The sequence below is a fragment of the Artemia franciscana genome, chromosome 2, assembly GCF_032884065.1.
Source record: "Artemia franciscana chromosome 2, ASM3288406v1, whole genome shotgun sequence".
Classification (NCBI taxonomy): domain Eukaryota; kingdom Metazoa; phylum Arthropoda; class Branchiopoda; order Anostraca; family Artemiidae; genus Artemia; species Artemia franciscana.
The window spans coordinates 51,144,630-51,166,325 of NC_088864.1; the positions used below are offsets into that span (position 1 = coordinate 51,144,630).

General features: G+C 36.3%; 1 protein-coding gene across 1 annotated transcript in view; it reads right to left on the reverse strand.

The window, feature by feature from the left end:
* LOC136043372 (serine/threonine-protein kinase tricornered-like) overlaps window positions 1-21,696 on the reverse strand; it is a 59,545-nt gene that overhangs the window by 11,004 nt on the left and 26,845 nt on the right. The window contains exons 5-7 of the mRNA XM_065728292.1: window positions 12,225-12,342; window positions 6,809-6,948; window positions 4,778-4,963 (exon numbers count right to left, since the gene is read on the reverse strand). Of these exons, the coding sequence (XP_065584364.1) occupies window positions 4,778-4,963; window positions 6,809-6,948; window positions 12,225-12,342 (444 nt within the window). The remainder of the gene's footprint in view (window positions 1-4,777; window positions 4,964-6,808; window positions 6,949-12,224; window positions 12,343-21,696) is intronic.

The window sequence follows — 21,696 nt, forward strand, 5'->3', positions numbered from 1 at the left end:
ACTCCTTTCAAAATCTAAAATCTTATTTCTTTAACTTAAACTGGAAAAGAATTGTATATTCTATATATATATATATATATATATATATATATATATATATATATATATATATATATATATATATATATATATATATATATATATATATATATATATATATATATATATATATACATATACATATATATATATATATATATATATATATATATATATATATATATATATAAATCAATATTTTCTTGTGCGTTTAGGCCGTCTTGGCGACAGGGGGGGGGGGAGGATTTCCTGAGGATATTTTTCGCACGAGGTGAGATAGATCCCCAAGGTGGGAATTTTTCAAAAACAAACTTAAAATAAGATCGTTATTAATGGGTGGGGGGGTTTTCCTTGATATTTTCTTCTTCTTGAGATCACAGCAACGCATGACGGATAAGCTAGTTCTTTATAAGCTTTAGATTTCCTACAACTCTTGTTTTACAATGGATAGAAACCAGAATACCTAAACCTTAGCTAAAAATGGGCATTATAAAGTCAATATATTCTTATAATATTCTTTAAAATATTTTTAAGATGAGTAGATTGTGTGGTTGTGGTAGCAATTAACTATATTTGGTAGAAAGTGATTTTGCAATAAAATAGAAATCATTTTATTTATTCATTTTTGCTGTCGCCATTTTCTTTAAATGAACTTGACCACCTATCATTTTGATTTATCTTGTGGTAGCGTAGTGAATGAATTTCAGCTTGGCCATACTCAGCCCGAAGATCAATTCCAGCCGCCGCAAGGATGGGTGCCACGCCCGTAACCCGTCCCATAAAAAGACCAAACAACTACTGTGTCAGCATTGTCGACATCCCATGTGCCACCAATTACTCTGAAGGACACTCATGCTTCCACACAATAGAAATAGAGAGAATTCCTTAAACGTGGGACGAGTCTGTGGCATTCCCACGAAAAGTTTGATCAGTGTAAAAAAGATGAAAAATAGCCCAGTATGAGTTGAATCTACCGCAGAAGTATTTAAATTTCAGAGAAGTGGCGTGAAAAATAACGATAATTTCTTTTAAAGCCGCGTTTCCATTATTTACAGAAGAAAAGATTCGAAGATTCTATCGTAACACGATAAGTCCTATACTATTTTTCTACAGCTTTTACAGTATGCCTAAACATAGGATGTTATGTTAAGTTATTATATTATTATAATTTATGTTATTATAGGATGTTATGTTTATAAATGTGCTGTGTACTTGTAAACGTTTATATTTCATAAGAATAAACATTTTATCTTACCTTGAAGCTATTTTTAGAACCCAATTTCTCATTTTTTTATAAAAGTGATAACAAAGCAAGTTCTTTCTTATCAAACAGATCGTGGTAACGAACTGTAGTAAGGAGCGACCCGGCTCAATAGCAACCAATACTCTAAAGAATGGAATTTTGATACCAAAAGCTACATCAAAAGAATCACATTTTAATACTGATTTTAAAAATATAAGTTTCATCAAGGTTAGTCTTACCCATCAAAAGTTACGAGACTGAGAAAATTTGCGTTTTTTAGAAAATAGGGGGAAACACCACCTAAAAGTCATAGAATCTTAACGAAAATCACACCATCAGATTCAGCGTATCAGAGAACCCTACTGTAGAAGTTTCAAGCTCCTATCTACAAAAATGTGGAATTTTGTATTTTTTGCCAGAAGGCAGATCACGGATGCGTGTTTATTTGTTTGTTTTGTTTTTTTTTTCTAGGGGTGATCGTATCGACCCAGTTGTCCTAGAATGTTGCGAGAGGGCCCATTCTAATGGAAATGAAAAGTTGTAGTGCCCTTTTTAAGTGACCAAAAAAACTGGAGGGCACCTAGGCCCCCTCCCACGCTAATTATTTTCCCAAAGTCACCAGATCAAAATTCTGAGATAGCCATTTTATTCAACGTAGTCGAAAAACCTTGTAACTATGTCTTTGGGGACGACTTACTCCCCCACAGTCCCCATGGGAGGGGCTACAAGTTACAAACTTTGACCAGTGCTTACATATAATAATGGTTATTGGGAAGTGTACAAGCGTTTTCAGGAGGATTTTTTGGTTGGGGGGAGGGGTTGAGAAGAGGGGGACATGCTGGAGGAACTTTCCATCGAGGAATTTGTCATGGGGGAAGAAAATTTCCACGAAGGGAGCGCAGGATTTACTAGCATTATAAAAAAAATAAATATGAAAGTTTTTTTCAGCTGGAAGTAAGGAGCAGTATTAAAACTTAAAACGAACAGAAATTATTACCCATATGAGGGGCTCACCTCCTCCTAATACCTTGCTCTTTACGCTAAAGTATTTTTAGTAATTTCAACTATTTATTCTACGGTTTTTGTGATTCAGGGGTCATTCTTAATGAATTGGGACAAAATTTAAGCTTTAGTGTAAAGAGCGAGGTACTGACGAGGGGACGAACCCCCTCACATATGTATTAAAAACATGAGAATACAAAAGTTCTGTTCGTAAGCTAATTTATAAGTTACGTATATCTTTTCCTAATAAAAAGATTCGTAAAAAATTAAAAGTTCTAGTTGCCTTTTTAATTAACCAAAAAATCGGAGGGCAACTAGGCTTCCTCCTTCGTTCTTTTTTTTCTCAAAATCATTCGATCAAAATTATGAGAGCCATTTAGCCAAAAAAAAAAAAAAAAAAAAAATACAAATTTTGTTTTAATTATTCCTCTGTGGAGAGCGAAAATCAAAACACGCATTGATTCAAAAACGTTCAGAAATTAAATAAAAAAACAAGTTTTTTTAACTGAAAGTAAGGAGCGACATTAAAACTTAAAACGAACAGAAATTACTTCATATATGAAAGGGGCTGCTTCCTCATCAACGCCTCGCTCTTTACGCTAAAGTTTTTTACTGTTTTAAAAAGTAGAGTTAAGAGAAAGAGTCAAACTTTAGCGTAAAGAGCGGGGCGTTGATGAGGAAGCAGCCCCTTTCATATATGAAGTAATTTCTGTTCGTTTTAAGTTTTAATGTCGCTCCTTACTTTCAGTTAAAAAAACTTGTTTTTTTATTTTATCAATAACTATAGCGGCAGTACTGCTTATGACTGAGGTGGAAAAGATCCTAAAAAAAGATCTATGCTCTTTGACAAGCAGGATAAACTTACACCTTTTTTATTTATTTAAATCGTAAGAATAGAAGCAGTTATGCCTAAGTTATGCTTAAACTTGCCATTCAAATTTACTCAGTAGTTCATTTCTATTTTTTTATAAATACGTATTTCTAAACCGTACAGGTCAAACTAATCACAATAAAGTGAAGCCCGTGAGTTTCAACAGACATTAGCAAAGTATTCACCCAGCACCTTTGTATGCTTTACAACAAACCCATCGTATCTTTTCTTCTGAAGCATTTCGTTAAAAAACGCTTTAACTGAGTCACAACAGGGCGGAAACATAGCAGCTGTTTTCTTTTAGTCATTGTCCTTAAGTCTTGATATTTTTATAATCCTCTCCATAATTTGTTTCCCGCCGTCACCCCCAAAATAAAATTTTAATACGTGTCTGCTTTGGCAACGAATTTATCGTTAGGTATGTTTGCTATAAATATTACCTAATTGGGCAATAAATCGCATACTGCAATAAAATGTCTTACCATAATTGATTGTTAGTCACGTACATGAGGGGGGTGGGTGGTTCTGATACTAAGTTTTGAGATTTTAATGATCCTCCTCAGTTTTAAAACCTTTTATTTGATTTGACACGATATTTGGTTTGACTTTACTTGATAAAAAAAGGAGAATAGATCCAAATAGAATTTTTCCAGAGGAAGCGACATTTTTTAGAGAGTAAGCCAACTTTCCAGTCTGTCTGAACTTACCTCATAAAAAAAATTACAAACTCTTGAAAATAACTTCAGCTTCGGCGTCGTTCATTTTATTATTGAAAAACATTAAATTAAAAATAAAACGTCAAGTTTCGTATATTTCTCATAGCAAAGACATTTTAATTGGCGAATTACCTTTGTGACCGTATAGGCAGAAAGATAAGATCTTCTCACATATAAAAATTGAGGCATGGGTTCTTACGGCCATCTGAGCATACAGTCTGTAAAATAATTACTGTTTTTGATCATGTCTGACTGTATCATGATAATGAACTAAATTAAAAGCGTTGTTATTAGCGAAATATCTTTGAGACAATAATGGCCAAATAATTATAAAATGTCCCACTAGATCGCTAGTACTTTTTTTTTTATCATTTATTTATACTAAAAGAGTTCTTTGGGCCATCACCTGAACATACATTCAGGGAAATGATTTAAGTTTCGGCATCCAATTTTATCATGAAAATGTGTTAAATTAGAACCGAAATTTTATACTTTATGTATTTCTCATAGCAAAGGTCCTTCAATCGGTGAAATATCCCAGTGTGACAAACTTAGCAAAATAATCCTGGAAAATGCCACTAGATCCCTAGCGATTTTTCTAGAGAGAGTAAAAATGGTATGGCTAGATTAGCCTATAGGAGGAGATACTCCACACCGAGTACTTAATGAAGAGTTTTATAAGATGCTGCACCCCAATTTGGAATGGTCTCCCAGGGGATTTTATTCTTGAAAAAAAAAAAAAAAAAAAAAAAAAAAAAAAAAAAAAAAAAAAAACACGCCTGTTGATTCATTTAAAAGGAAGCTTAACAGGCACAAATCTAGGCAAAAACCAACAACAAAAACATTAGAATATTAGACCCTAAATTTTTAGCCTCTAGGCACTAAGAATTTTGAGAAAAAAAATACCTATAAGCATTTCATACATAATGACCCCAAGTGACCACCAATCACAAGCAGAATCATATCCTTTGGCGTAAAACACTTCTGGTGCTATATAATCGGGTGTTCCAACGGTACTGTAGGCTAGAGCTCGTCTATTCTTCTTCCAACTTTCGGCTCTTCGCTTACTATCCATCAAATTACCCACTACAGCTAAAAATAAAAGAGTAATTGAGATCAAATGACACATTATTTGTATTAGTTACAGATTTTCATAAAATGCACGGAAGTATTTATTCGTATAATGATTCGTAAGTTTCCTGTGGACTTTCACTACAGAAGGGAGGGTATCCTGAAAAGAAAAGTCAGGATGTTACACACGCACGAGTCAAGTTGACGAACATAGCATTAAACATAACAAAAAACATAATTCCAAGGAAAATACTTACTCATTTCAAAATCTAAAATCTTATTTCTTTGACTTAAACCTCTTTAGCTTCTTCTAGCTAAATCAACAAAGAAAATAAAGCTACTTTAAGCATTAAATAGTTATTAGGGAAATTCCCTGGTGGTTGTAGCTTATAATTGATACTGATTAACTTTTTTCTAACTGATAGTGAACCACTGGAATTTTTTTTTAATTTGAAATAGACTTTGAAAAACCATACTGATGTGCCGAAGCCCAAGAAACTGCGACCCATCCAGTAACTAAGAGGATTTGAACATTTTTCAAACACATAGTATTGCGACCAAGTCTCAAGTCTCAAAAACTCTCAAGTCTCTTATACTGACAGCAAGGATTATAAGATGGCTTAAACGTCTGTAAATAGGTCAGTAAAGGTTACATGCAAGTTGGACAAATTAAAGGTATCTTGTGGCTTCTACCGTTTCTGATGGTGGGACGGCCTTAGCCGTTTCTTGCAAGCAAGAAGGACCCCGGCTGACTAAATTCTTACAACGACACGCGAACGGGTCAAGCAGAGGCAGATGGTCTCAGGTCTGCAGAAGCAACGAAAGAAGAAAAAAGAAAAAATATGACTGGCTTTTTAATGGTTGCTGAAGCTGAAAAAAGGAAACAGAAATCAGCATTACAGTACAGGCGCTTGGGCATGAAACCAACTTAGTCGATTTTTTACTTCTTATTAAAGAAAAAATTTGTTATTAAAAGAGAATGGGAAACAATGTTTCAATTCACCGATGAGTCTGTCTGACAAATCAGTTATTACTACTACTACAGAAGCTACTACCCCCTCCCTCTTCAACAGGGGAGGAGGGAGTAAAAAGGATTTAGAGACGGAAAACCCGATTTTGTAGTTACTCTATTTTCGACAATAGTGTTGTAGTATGATACGACGAGTACCTCAATAAGTCGTACTACCTACTCTTTTTTTTGTTACAAATAAAAAGTACTTCACACATGGCAAACCATTTTGTAACTCGAAAATTTCCAGGTTGAACTTCATTTTTAATGTTTCTAAACCTCTCGCAAGTTGGCAAACTACGACAGAAATTTTTCTATTCTACTTTTACTTTGTTTAGAACACTTTTTAGTTAAAAAACAATCATATTTTGGCACTATCTTGGGAACAAAAAAAATACAACAAATTATGGAAATACTATAGAATAAAGAGCAAAGAATAGACAAGAAAGACACGGAAATAAACATTATATTAGCGACATATTTAAAGATGAAACAAAAACGACAGTAGATATGAGAGAAAAAAAATGAATAAAGATGAAATGGTGAAAAACAAATCACATTTGATTTCCAACTTACATCTTCTGTTTTTGTTTTCTGTACATTGATTGAGATTTTCCTTGTCCTTTTATGAACGTGTTAATTTAAGCTAATTATATTTTTTTTCCCTCGTTGATGAAGATTTCCAGATATGGCACCGAATATTAAATTTATATCAAAATTTGTACAAAACATTTTTTGTTTTCACATAGTTTACTGTTTTATTAAAAGTTTTACCCACTTTTCAGTTTTCATTTCATTTTGATTAAAAAATAGAAAGGTAGTGTGGTCTAGGAAATCATGTAAGATTAGACTCTTACCAAAATCCTTTGGATCCGCTTGACTCAGGTCTCTATAGTAATCAGTCCTATGAGATTTCTTTGCTCCAGTACAAAGGCCAAAATCAGAGAGTTTAATATGCCCTCTAGCATCTAAAAGTAAATTATCAGGTTTGATATCCCTGAAAAAAAAAAAAAACAATTAATTATTATTTTCTGTTACTACTGCTACTAGCAACTCACTTCAGCCCCGAGTTGCCCGAGGCCAACAAAACTACGCACGCTTCTCCTCCATTCCAATCTACTCAAAGCCTGTCTCTTTACGCCCTTCCAAGAGGTTCCAATTTCCCTTAAATCTTTTGACAATATAAGAGAGTTTAAGATGCTCTCTAACATCTAAAACTCAATTATCAGTTTGATCAACCCCCCCCCCCCCCAAAGGCAATTAATAACTATGTTTTATTATTGCAGCAAAAGAAAGTATCTGGTACTTCTTATATATCCAGTGGACCTTTGTAGCCTGAGCTTCGACTCAGTTTGTTGAATTAGCCCGTGTTAAAAGCTAAAAATTAAATAATAACACATAGCCCGTGATAAAAGTTAAAAATTAAATAATCAATTTAAATTTTAAAGGGCTACATACAAAAAAAAAATTCCACCCCGCTTTAATACTGGTTTACTAAGTTTAACTATTGTTGTGAATATTTTGACAAGAAAAAAATGAAATGTACCAAGAGAAAAGTAATGGGATTTCGGTTTGAGCTTAAACGAGTTGAGTCTTTTTTTCTATTAAATAAAAAAAACTAGTTTTTTAACTAAAAGTAAGGAGCGACATTAAAACTTAAAACGAACAGAAATTACTCCGTATATGAAATGGGTTGTCCCCTCCGCAGTCCCATGCTCTTTACGCTAAAGTTTGACTCTTTGCCACAATTCTACTTTTTAAAAAAATTAAAAACTTTAGCGTAAAGAGCGTGGGACTGCAGAGGGGACAACCCATTTCATATACGGAGTAATTTCTGTTCGTTTTAAGTTTTAATGTCGCTCCTTACTTTTAGTTAAAAAACTAGTTTTTTTTATTTAATTTCTGAACGTTTTTGAATTAATGCATGTTTGATTTTGGCTCTCCGTACATAAATTATTGAAATGAAATTAGTATATTAATTTTTTTTTTGGCTAAATGGCTTTCTCTTAGTTTTGATCAGACGATTTTGAGAAATAAGGGGTGGGGAAGGAGGCCTAGCTGCCCTCCAATTTTTCGGTTACTTAAAAAGGCTACTTGAACTTTTAATATTCAACGAACGTTTTTATTAGTAAAAAATATACGTAACTTAAGAATTAACTTACGTAACAAACTTTTATATTCTTATATTTTTATTACGTGTACGAAGGGGTTTGTACCCTCGTTAATACCTCGCTCTTTACACTAAATCGTAAGTTTTGTCCCAATTCTTTAAGAATGACCCCTGAATCAAAAAGGCCGTAGAATAAATAGTTGAAATCACTAAAAATATTTTAGCATAAAGAGCGAGGTATTTATCTCCTCCTACATACCTCGCTCTTTATGCTAAAGTATTTTTAGAACCCCTCATATGCGTAATAATCTCTGTTCGTTTTAAATTTCAATGCTATTCCTTACTTTTATTTGAAAAAACGTTTTCATGTTTATTTTTTCATTGTTTTTTTTATAGCAATGCTAGAAAATCCTGCACCCTTTTCATTGAATTTTTCTTCCCCCATGACATATTCCTCAAAGGAAAGATCCTCCCACAAAGCCCTCTCCCATCAACCCCACCCCCCAAACCAAAAAATCCCCATGAAAACGTCTGTACACTTCCCAATAACCATTACTATATGTAAACACTGGTCAAAGTTTGTAACTTGCAGCCCCTCCCTCAGGGATTGTGGGGGAGTAAGTCATTCCCAAAGACATAGTTATTATGGTTTTCGACTATGCTGAACAAAATGGCTATCTTAAAATTTTAATCTGTTGACATTTGGAAAAAAATGAGCATGGGAGGGGCCTATTTGCCCTCCAATTTTTTTGGTCACTTAAAAAGGGCACTAGAACTTTTCATTTCCGTTAGAATGAGTCCTCTCGCAACATTCTAGGACCACTTGGTCGATAAGATGACCCCTGGGAAAAAAAAAACAAAAAAAAAAACAAACAAACAAATAAACACGCACCCGTGATTTGTCTTCTGGCAAAAAAATACAAAATTCCACATTTTTTAGATAGGAGCTTGAAATTTTTGTTATAGAGTTCTCTGATATACCGAATGCGATAGTTTGATTTTCGTTAAGATTCTATGACTTTTAGGGGATGTTTCCCCCTTTTTTTCCAAAATAGGGCAAATTTTCTCAGGCTCGTAACTTTTGATGACAAAGACTAAATTAATTGAAACTTATATATTTAGAATCAGCGTAAAAATTCGATTCTTTTGCTGTATCTTTTAGCATCAAAATTCCGTTTTTTTAGAGTTTCGTTTACTATTGAGCCGGGTCGCCCCTTACTAGAGTTCCTTACCACGAACTGTTTGAAAAGAAAATAATTCGGTATTTCGGGGCTTCTGACATTATTACTCCTTTGCGGAAGTTAGGCTCAAAATTGAAAAAGGATTATATTTTTTCTCTGGGCCCCTTCCACCTCTTAGTTCGTTTATTTTCCCGTTAGTTTTCACCTGTTTTCGCTTTATAGTTGTGTTATCTCTTAGTAGTTCTTTCGTTAGTTGAGTTATGGTTGTGGTATATATGTTTTATCGCTCGTATAGTTGTGCTATTTTCAAATTATACTCCATAATCGAGAGGCTCCGAACACCCAGCATTGTATATTAAGCTCTTAATTTGACGTTTTTTTCTAACGTGACCAGATTCGTCCTGCGCCCTTTTCATTGAATTTTTTTCCCCCATGGCATATTTCTCCAAGGAAAGATCCTCCCACATAGCCCCCTCCCTCAACCCTACCCCCAAAACCAAAAATATCCCCCTGAAAACGTCTGTACATTTCCCAATAACCATTATTATATGTAAACACTGGTTGAAGTTTGTAACTTGCAACCCCTCCCCCAGGGACTGTGGGAGAGTAAGTCATCCCCAAAAACATAGTTATTATGATTTTCGACTATGCTAAACAAAATGGCTATCTCGAAATTTTGATCCGTTGACTTTGGAAAAAAAATGAGCGTGGGAGGGGGCCTAGATGCCCTCCAATTTTTTTGGTCACTTAAAAAGGGCACTAGAACTTTTCATTTCCGTTAGAATGAGCCCTCTTGCGACATTCTAGGAACACTTGGTCGATACGATGACCCCTGGAAAAAAAAACAAACAAACAAACAAATAAACACGCACCCGTGATTTGTCTTCTGGCAAAAAATGCAAAATTCCACATTTTTGTAGATAGGAGCTTGAAACTTCTACAGTAGGGTTCTCTGATACGCTGAATCTGATGGTGTCATTTTTGTTAAGATCCTACGACTTTTAGGGGGTGTTTCCCCCTATTTTCCTAAATAAGGCAAATTTTCTCAGGCTCGTAACTTTTGATGGCTAAGACTAAACTTGATGAAACTTATATATTTAAAATCAGCATTAAAATGCGATTCTTTTGATGTAGCTATTGATATTAAAATTCAATTTTTTAGAGTTTTGGTTACTATTGAGCCGTATCGCTCCTTACTACAGTTCGTTACCACGAACTGTTTGATAACAATTAATTTTTAATCTAAAAAAAAATAGGTTGTGGGATTATGAATTTGCTTATGTTTCAAGCTGCTAAAGCGACTCATCTCACAGTTTTTAGCTGCTTAACTACAAGAAGGGCAAATAGGATACTAGTAGGGTAAAACTAGGGTGCTAGTGTTGAGGTGTTTGACTAGTTAGGTAAATTTGCGCTTGTAAATTTTGCAGCTACACAGGAAAAACTATATACAGATATAAGATTACCGTATTTTGTCATAGTTAAAATGGAAAGGGGAATCTAAAATGGTCTTTCTAAACCGACTTAAAGACTTAGTGGATCTTTATTCACCGGAAAAACCCCAAGAAGGGGGGCAGAGACACGTCAGCCCACAAGGAAGGTTAAACATGAACAGAGTTCGAAACAATGTCCACTGAATATATGGCGATTTTATTTTTACCGTATATAGATTATTATAGATTACCGTATTTTGTCACAGTTAAAATGGAAAGGGGAATCTAAAATGGTCTTTCTAAACCGACTTAAAGACTTAGTGGATCTTTATTCACCGGAAAAACCCCAAGAAGGGGGGCAGAGACACGTCAGCCCACAAGGAAGGCTAAACATGAACAGAGTTCGAAGTTTTACAATGTTCACTGAATATATGGCAGTATTAAAAAAAAAAAACCTTTTATTGAAGTCTTCGTCCCCCAGGATGTAACTTTTATGACTACCCCTCCCCCCTTTCATTGGAAAATCTCTGCAAACGACCTTGTCTATTGGTTACATTTAAAGAGACTTTAAATTTCACAGGATATAGAAAGACAGGCCATGATTGAGGCAAAAATATCTGAGCACCCAAGGCCATATCCAGGGGAGGGGGGAGTACCGGGTTTGAAGGTTACCAGACACCGTGGATTTCCTTAAATTTTGGATAATTTAGTCCATTTCAAAGTAAATTATTGATTTTATTTTTCTAACTAGGTGAAGCATTAGCGTTTCTGAAAATAGAGGAAACTACAAAGCGAAGTTGAGACTCACCTAACGAAAATCAAATTAATCCCCCCCATTCAAAACTAGAGTAAATTTGCTATGGTGTGGCTCATGGATTATCCTTACTTGGTGAAGTCCCTGACACTAACATGAAATATGCTCCAGGGGTACCTTCCCTGACTGTGATCTTGTACAGTTATGTTGGAAACTGGGCAGTTAAAAGTTTTCCTTTCCTTAAAATGACATAATTTTTAAAGGTAAACAAGATAATAAGTAAATACAATAAAGCGTAAGAAATGACTTTGGAAAAAAGGTGATAATTAAAGGAAAGTTCCAGCGCTTATCCAAACATTTTATATAATTAACAACAATATGAGACACAATACGTGTCTCATATATTAGCACCTTAAATGTAGGTGAAAACCGCCACTATTGATACACAAAATAAACTAGTGCTTTTAGCCCAGATACGACGTGACTATACTCTATGCGAGCAAAATGAGGCCACATTATGGGAACGAATCTGAAATTTCTCTTTTAGATATTCTAAATAGTCCAAAAAAGACGTATTTTTTTCTAATGCCAGCCAGTTGTGGATAATTAGCTATAGAGCAATAGCAAGTAAGGCTGTTATCGCCTGTCCAAGCGACAAAATGAATTGAAACTGATTGGATGTAGCAAAAAAAATTTTACTAAAAACACAATTTTTTTTAAGTTAACACGGTATTGTAGCGATTAATACTTTTATTTTATAATATCACTGTTATACTCATCTCTGGTCTCTCCACTTACCTATGAATGAATCCGAGCTTGTGGATGGATTCAATAGCTAGCGCAGTTTCTCCAATATAGAACTGTGTTTGCTCTTCGCTCAGTGTATCCTTTTTCATAAGCAAGGTCATCATATCACCTAGAATTGATAGAATAGGAAAAATATTACAATGTAATCCCAATCTTTTATTCATCTACCCTTATTTATCCTTATCTTTTATATTGCTCGTCTACATGGATGTCTGTTTTTCTATCTATAGTCTCGCCTTTACAAAATCACAAACAAAAAGCAGTAAAACTTCTTCGGTCCACCACCCACATTTCTGTTTATTTTTGAAGCTTTAATGATATATACAAACTATACATGGGTTCATTTGCATCCACTTACTTCCATGGATATCTTCCATCCTTTTCTTCGGGAATGCTCCAAGTGGTGATTCATCGATCAGTATAGGTTTCGAAAACAGGATGATATGGGAGTACCCCCCCTCCAAAATGCAACATTCAAAGTTTTGTCCGACCGTTGATGTGAGTTTTGGAAAGAATTTATTTCTATCTAGATTCACGAGTCCAATAGCCTTGATTCCTTTAACCCTTTCAGTCATTTTGTTCTCAGTTGAGAACATACCATTATCTGCCACCTAGTGTCTTATGTTACAGGTAAATATGCATTCAAATTAGCGCGCCATAAGCTTCATTCATCAAGAAATAATCTGAAAAAAGTTTGAAAGTTCTAACTTCAAAACTCCATTTTATACAAAAGTTTGAAGTTGAGGAATGGATGGATCTCAAAATAGTGCAGAACCAGGTAAGACTCCAGTCTATGTGTAAGAATATGGATGAATCTAAGGCCATATCTAACAACTAATACTTAGACAAGATAAGTAAAGACATCTAGTGGCCAAAAATAGACTAACTGCGTGAACACTGGAGGGCAGGCGATTTTTCTCAAACTACGTGTCCTCAACCGAGTACAGTGTGATCAACGCATAGCAAACTGAGCAAGCGGCGTGTAATTTTTACATTGCTTTTTTCGTTGTTTCTTTCAAATATAATATTCTATGTACGGTGAATTTACACGTGGTAAATCTATTTGAAAAATTCTCGGAAGGAGAGGGAAAACATAAAAGCTGTAATTTGTATATTTCTTTGACTAAGTTGGGTTGTTGGGTTGTAAATAAGGGTTGTAATTTGTTGGGGATGTAAAAGCTAAGTTGGGTTGTAAATTTGTAAATTTGAAGTTGGGTTCTAGATGATTTTCCTAGGTTGTTTCCTTAAGAAGAACTTTGATTGGTGTTCATAGAACTATAAGACTCGTTTGGTCCTGAGATTCAGTTATTTTTCTGTTAAAGTTCTTTTTAAACTTTCACCAGTCTGATGAAAAAATATTTTAATTTTGGTTGTTAAACACACACATTTTGAAATATATACTTCAAAATATGAAAAATATAATTCATAGGCAGCGCATTTGCTTCTTTTTTGTTTTCCCCAGACCAATTCGAATGGTACGAGTGGTCTTTAAAACTTAAGAGGGGACCCATTTGATTGGAATTTCAAGTATCCTGATTACGAATTGAGAGTTATTAGAGGACAACCAGCCACTCCCAAGCCATTTTTTCTTAGCATAGTTGAAAAGCCCAGTAACTATGGACCTAGGGGTGTCATGCCCCTCTGACAAGGGATAGTAATTGTGCAAGTCGACCATTGTTTACATTTGAGGTGTCATTAGTGGGACAAAGGGCCTGTTTGAACCTGAAAGTATGAAAAGGCTGAGAGCATTAAGGTAAAACTTTTAGGGCATGCTATGGATGAGGTTAATTTAGATGTTCATCCAGGTTTACCAAAAGGTGCATCTGCAATATCCCAGGAATGGCTAAGGGTGGGTTGTTAGTTTGAAATTTCCAAGGAATGTTCAGCAGTATGTTAAACTAGATCAAAATACACTATTTACATCTATGTTTTCCGAAATACACTTAGGAACTTACTGTATATCTTAGGAACTACTAAGCGTATTATCGAAGCTTTCGAAGTGTCATTTTTGTAAACAATATGGGTTAAAAATAAATTAATTAAATAAAAAGTCACGATGTGCATCTATATGGTCAAAAGGATGCATCTGTATAGTGTAAGAAACAGCTAAAGATAATAAAGATAAAATAAACAGCTAAAGAAAGTCGTATCTAGAAATGTTTTATTATCACTTCTACACCGTTTTCTTTATTCTAATAATGACAAACAGGGCAATGAGTGCAGTTTTACAACTATTTTTTTTCAGGTCCTTCGCAGCGTCCAAGGCGTTTGCGCGTCAACCAGCAGCAAATTTTGAACATTTTTGACCAAATTGACAGTGACATCTCCGATACAGACCTTCTGGCTAGCGACGAGGAGCAGGACGATTACGACCCTCGACCCAATGCAGGAACGGCAGCAGTGAGTTCCAGGGAAAGTGCATCAACTGAAGGCGAGGAAGTTGATGTAAGGCCTCCACCGAGGAAGGGCAGAACCAAGGTTTGGAAGAAGAAAAAATTTGATAAAGCTTATAAAAGCACAGCCCCAAGTCTACCTGTACCAGGTCATGATGAGCCTATAAACTATTTTGCGGAATATCTAACAGAAGATTTTTTTGAAATCACTGCGAACCAAACCAAGCTGTACTCCGTCCAGAAGACTGGAAAATCCATTGATACTAACGCAGTCGAAATGAAGAAGTTTTTTGGGATTCACGTTGCCATGGGGGTTTTCAATCTCCCACGATACCGGATGTACTGGGGTACACGAACGCGCATCCCACTCATCGCTGATACGATGAACTTCAACAGATTTTCCCGCTTTCGGTCCTTCGTTCACTTGGTTGATAATACTTCCAAAGACCCTGATAACTTGGATCGTCTTAGGAAAGTGCGACCTATTATTGATATTGTGCAGAAGAAAAAGCAGACTATTTCTCCGTCTGAGCACCTCTCCTGTGACGAGCAGATGGTCCCTTTTACTGGGAACCTTGATATCAAACAGTATATTCGGGGAAAACTTTGCCCATGGGGCATCAAAATCTTCGTGCTGTGTAATGCGGATGGAAGAGTATTCTCTTGAAATTTATCAGGGCAAAAAGAGGAACATGGCTGAAGAGTACAAAAGCTTTGGCCTCGGAGCAGGTATGGTTTTGAATCTTGCTGGACGACTTCAGCTTGTGGAATTTACTAAACTTTATTTCGACAATTTCTTTACGTCTTTGGCTTTGCTGGAAAGACTAAGTGAGATGGGCCTCTACGGAACAGGCACTATACGAAGCAACAGGCTTCAGGGAGCTAGGCTGGAAACTGATTTTGACATGAAAAAGAGAGGAAGGGGATCATTCTGTGAAGTAGTGGCTAGTAATGGAGATACCTGTTTGGTGAAAAGGATGGACAACTGATCAGTTATCCTTGCATCGAATATGATTGGAAGTGGAGCAGTGAACAAGGTACGCAGATGGTGTAAACAAACAAAAGCCTACTTGCAGGTTGACCAGCCCCAGGTTGTATCCCTGTATAACCAGTATATGGGTGGAGACGACAAGATGGATCAAATGCTATCATATTACCGAACATTCATTAGATCTAAGAAATAGACCATGAGACTGATCTTCCACATGGTCGACCTATCCATCTGCAATTCATGGCTAGAATATGTAGCTGATCGGAAGGCCAAAGCAGAACGCTCGATGGACTTGCTCTCCTTCCGCATGGAAATAGCAGAGGCGCTTACGTCTGCTGAAGGCATGACCCCCAGAAGAAGGGGTCGCCCAAGGTCTCTCACCTCTAGTGAGGAGGACGAACATGAAAATGTAGACGAATCAGCATCTCACAAAAGAAAGATGAAGTTTCAGCGTCCGTGCTCAGCAGTGAAAAATGATGCATTCTCTCATTGGCCTCAAAAAGTAAAGGGCCAGAGTAGGTGTAAAAACTCGCCATGCGTGTTGAAAACTCGCACCAAGTGTTTGAAATGCAATGTTCCATTGCGTCTAGAAGAGGACAGGAACTGCTTCAAAGAGTTCCACATTAAAAAGTGAAATTTGTCTGTGCTTAGTATTTTTTTATAACTTCTCAATAAACTCACTATATCTGATGAAAAACTACAAAGTTGATCACACTGTCCTCAACTGAGTACACGCTAGAAAACATAGAAAGGTTCCTCCAAAAAATCTAAAAAAAATTGACGATGATTAGGTACCCCAAGGTGTCACGCAGTCTGGTTTTTAGAATTTTCCATCGAAGGAAAATAATTCGTGACTGAAAGGGTTAAAAAATATGCATAAAGAGATTTCTGTTGGATGTATATAATAGTTATTTTAGGTAAGGTTACGTGTTATTCTGTCTGCTAAAGGGTCAGCAGGAGGTTGGTTATATTTGTGTGAACTTATGGTGAGTGGAATTATTATTTGATGCAAGTTGGATTATTTGATTAGGATTTGTTCAGATATTTGACGATCGATTTCCCCCAATAAATTCGAATTCAAAAACTCAATCCACAAAACACGAGGATATACAGGATAATTTCTCGAGGGATGGGAGGGGGGATGCATAATTATGGTTTGGACGTGAAAAGTAAAACAGAAAGCTACATTTTCTGAGATGTAAAACATAGAATTGCCACAATGTAACACATGTGTCCAAACCATTTAAAGGACATTCGGAGGGACGCAAAAGGTAGGAAACATCTGCCAAAACAATTGTTCAAAACTCAATCTCAAACTCAAATCTCAATCAATTCAATAACTCAATCCACAAAACACTAAGATATACAGGATAACTTCTCGAGTGATAAATAACATAAAAAGTAAAACAGAAAGCTACATTTTCTGAGATGTAAAACAGAAAAAGAGCCTTTACTTTGAATCCATTGCCTTGTTTGAAAAAAGTCAGATTTTCCTTTGGTGACCTCTCCCACGTTGGAAGAGGACAGTACCAGATGAATTGATTCCCCACGGAATTGCCACAATGTAACATACGTGTCCAAACCATTTAAAGGACATTCGGAGGGACAGACAAGGTTGGAAATATTTGCAAAAACAATTGTCAAAAATTGAGCATTTGGTAGCTGTTTGGTATTTTCCGCCTCAACAGGGTTGTCTACATAGTCGATTGGTGGGCTTGCTCCAAATAAAGTCATTATACACCACATCACTTTCAGCATACCGTATTAACACTGGCAGTAGGCAAAATACGACTTCATTTTTTTACGACATCACCTTCACTGCACCCACCGTCTTTACTAATAATGCTACGTAGGTAATTGAAGCCGTTCAATTGTTGATCTTTTCGTTACCCATCTTTACTTATTCCTAGCCTTAGCGACTTAGTCTTCTTAACGTTAATTTACTCTAAATCTACTCTAGCACCCTGAACTCACAAAAACTCTCAAAGTCCATTCATTTTGCTCAAACTTCCATCTACGATACTTAAATTATTAGCATAATCCAAGTTCAGGAAAGTTTTACTTCCGTATTTGATTCCATGTTCTCCCATTGCCATTGCTGTGCTCCTTAGGACAAGGTCCATCAAAAGTTGGCTTATAGTAAGGATATATTCACTTTTGGGCTTTGGCTGTCTCCAGGAAGGAGATATACAGCTTTAACTTCCGCTCGATTACACCGACTTCTTCCCTCTTTCTCTTTCCCATGAGCCACCAGGGGAGGGGATTTTAACTTCAACAGCACGAAAGTTGTTTCATCTACATTTTTGATGGTTAAAAAATTGTCAGTGTGAAGATAACTGGTTATTAAGAACAGTAAAAACCCCAAAATGACCTTTTGTCACTATTTTTGCTGTCATAAGAAATGTAAGGCAAGTAACATAGCGCGTTCTGTACTATTAGAGTTAGGGTATGTTCATGATCTTGTGGTTGGTTTGCACTGATCTAGTTCTAGGAAATGTCAAAAGTGTGACGGCTGAATCTAAAGCCTACAGTGCTATCTGTATGCTCAAGAGACTCAACCATTAAGATTTTTCTTGTATTTCAAACCCTTCAGTCAGACCCCTCCCTCTAGTTTCAACGGTGTGTAATTACGACGATTTAAACTGGGATGATACTTACTGAAACTGAAACTCAACTGGAATGAAACTTGCGGAAAAACTGGAATGGACTGAATTTAAGAAGCAGTGTTATTTTTACGACGGCCAGTACAATAAAGTTTAATACCCAACTTATATAGACTAAACCAAGCTTGAAGTTTAGGAAATAAAAAACAAAACAACGGGAGAAAATGATACGACACAGCAATTGTACGGAATTGGTATCCGTTGGAATTTTTTTTTTACTTTGCAAGTGTTTTGTCTGTGACTATGTTACTTCCTATGCAGATTTGTTATTGCAGGTGTAATCATTGGCAGATCCAAGGGAGAAGGGAGGGGTGGGGGGAACCTGGGCCCTCTAAGGTTTTTTCTGGCGCCCTCTTATCCTGTTTTTCTTCTTTTTTTTACTCTTTTTTTAGAATAAATTTGTCAATTTGGCCAATTATTGGCACCTTTGTCACATTGCCCCCCCCCATCTCCCAAGATTTTCCTCTATATCCACCCTTGGGTGTAATGTTAGAAAATAATATTTTAGATATAGTCCAATACTTGATGTTACATCAGTAAAACAGCCTTGAGTGAGAAACACGGTTAAACCAGCAAAGATGTTAGTTATTTTCCTTATCCATCATAAAGTTCAGATCAATAAATTCACACTCAAGAGCAAAACTTGTCACAAGTAGCATTAACTCTGGGAAACCAAAGTTTCGGACAGGATTTCAATTAGAAGAACCAATTATTGATATTAATTCAAAAACGTAAAAAAATTAAGCTTAAAATTAACTATCAAAGGCTATTACTAAAAAGTCACAGCTTATCGCAGCACCGAACCACCTGAGGCCAATACAGCTGCACACCTTTCTCTGCTAATGCAGTCTGTTCAGAAATCCACTCTGCACAGCTTCAGATAAAGCTCGTATTGCCTTTAATTTGTTGCAAGATCCCTTTCAATCCATCGAGGACATCCACTTAGCCCTTACTGGAACGCAAAAAAGCACAACTTTGGGCATCCTATCTTTCTTTATGAGCAAGTAAAAATCTCCTTGACTTTATAAAGATGAATTGAATATCATAATCTAGAGAAGCTGAAAACATCCCTTCGAGCCAGCATAACTGTTTAGACTGCTCTCCAAGTGGTCGTCTGGAATAACAAAACGGTCCCAAAAGATTGGACAAGGGACATGCTGGTCAATGTCTTCAAGAAGGGCAATGCAGTAATCTGTGACAACAGGAGGGGCATCAACTTAACGTCTGTGACTAGTAAAAAAAGCCTAAAAACAGATTTAGACTCACCTCAGTGAAGAACAACATGGCTTTCGGCCTGGTAGATCTTGCTCTGATCGTATTTTTACTCTTTAACTGATGGTTGAAGTGTCCAGGGAATGGGACAAAATGGATATACATGTTTCATTGATTTTGAAAAGGCATTCGATTCTGTTGATCGAAAGATTTTATGTAAGATTTTGAAGTACGGAGTACCTGATAAACTAGCTAAGATAATAATTGCACTCTATGAATATAGCAAATGCTGTGTGCCTACAGAAAATGGGAATATCCCTTTCTTCAAGATAAAGCCTGGTGCCAGACAAGGATGTAACCTATTCTCATTCCTGTTTGCTATTGTAATGGATTACATTCTTTATGAAGTTATTAGACTCTGGAGTGAAGATTTGCAGCCGACAGATATCTGACCTGTACTTCGCTGACGGCGTTGTTCCTCTCGAAGAAGCGAAACAGGGCCTGTAGATGCTATTGGATGCCATAAATGAAAAGGCCGAAAAAGTAGGGCCTACAGTGAATGTCAGTAAGAAAAAGAGCATGGCTACATCTGACTCTCCACTGACACTGGAATGCAGATGATGAACTTAAACATGTTAATAAACTTAAGTATCTCGACGGTTGGATCGATTATATTGGTGAAACAACCGACGAAATGAAGAGGAAGATTTGAAAAGCTATATCGACTTCTAATAGGTTGAAACCAATCTGTCGCAGTAGGAAATATTCTATGCGCTTGAGAATGCTGAACATATAGTGGCAGCATAAAAATCATGAATATAAGAGTTTGCCAGTAAATCGGTCAACCATTAGTTACGAACTTTCTGAAATGTAGAAAACGGACGTATCTTGGACGCCCTAGACACCATTCTGACTCTGGAGAACCTGAAGTCAACGGTAAACGACCTTATATAACTAGCCACCGTTACTATAATCACTAATAAGATCCCTTCATTTCCGCTATGCGTAGTCAATTCTAACGATCTATAGGTTTCTTTAAGGAAATATGTCGGTGTTGAACTTCTTTCGGATACCAGAGGATCGACTTCCATGTACATTTCATGAGAAGTGCCCTGAACGGAGGCGCAAAAGAGGTCGCCCAAGACACACCTTGCGACAGCAGTATGAAGAGGACCTGAGTAGACGGGAGCTGTTTCTTCAACCACAGAGGGAGGGCGTCAGGGCTGCAGCTCAGTTCCGTGATGTCTGGCGAGGCTGCGTAGACGCCCTAGACGCCATTCTGACTCTGGGAGAATCTGAAGTCAACGGTAAACGACCTTATATAACTAGCCACCGTTACTATAATCACTAATAAGATCCCTTCATTTCCGCTATGCGTAGTCAATTCTAACGATCTATAGGTTTCTTTAAGGAAATGTGTCGGTGTTGAATTATTTTCTTTATATCTTAGAGTACGTGGAACAACTGAATAGAATCTAAATCATCGCAATATCTTAGTTTTGTGGCTACTTGCTTTTATTTTCAAAGAATGGTGATGGAGATATGAGAAATGAAAATGTTGGATTCAATTTGCTTACACTTAATGCCAACTGTACCCTCTACTTTATTTTAATAAAACTAAGAATTTAAAAATTACAAAATGATTATACCCGTTAAATTATTTGAAGTTTTGTACCCTTAAAATGTCTCCACTCAGGGTAAATACCCCTCCCCCCCCTGAACCCCCATAAAACCGCCACAGGATGTTACGTAACGAAAAATCGATCAAGTGGACAGCTTTACTCACTTAGGTAGTATTATTAGTAAAGACGGTGGGTAAAGTGAAAAAATAGAATAGCCAAGGCCCAGAATGCCTTTTCACACTCTAAAGACTTTGGAAGAATAGGACGGTAAGTCCGCAAACTAAGATTGATTGGCCGTAACAAGCTGTACAAAAATTGTGGTTCGATCCTATGGTTGCAATAAAATCAAGGTTAAGATGGCTAGAGCGAGTGCTATTGATGAGGAATTATATATTTCTAAGGATTGTTCTTTATATATATTCATCCATCTGGGGCACAACGGAAAACTGGTTGTCCTGGAATAGAATGTGAGGTGGTGAGAAGAAAAGATGCAAAGAGTGGAGAACGGATTGAGGTTTAGGAGTAACGCGCATAACAGTGTTGGCCTCTGGTGGTTCAGTAATGCAATAAGTCGCTAGCACG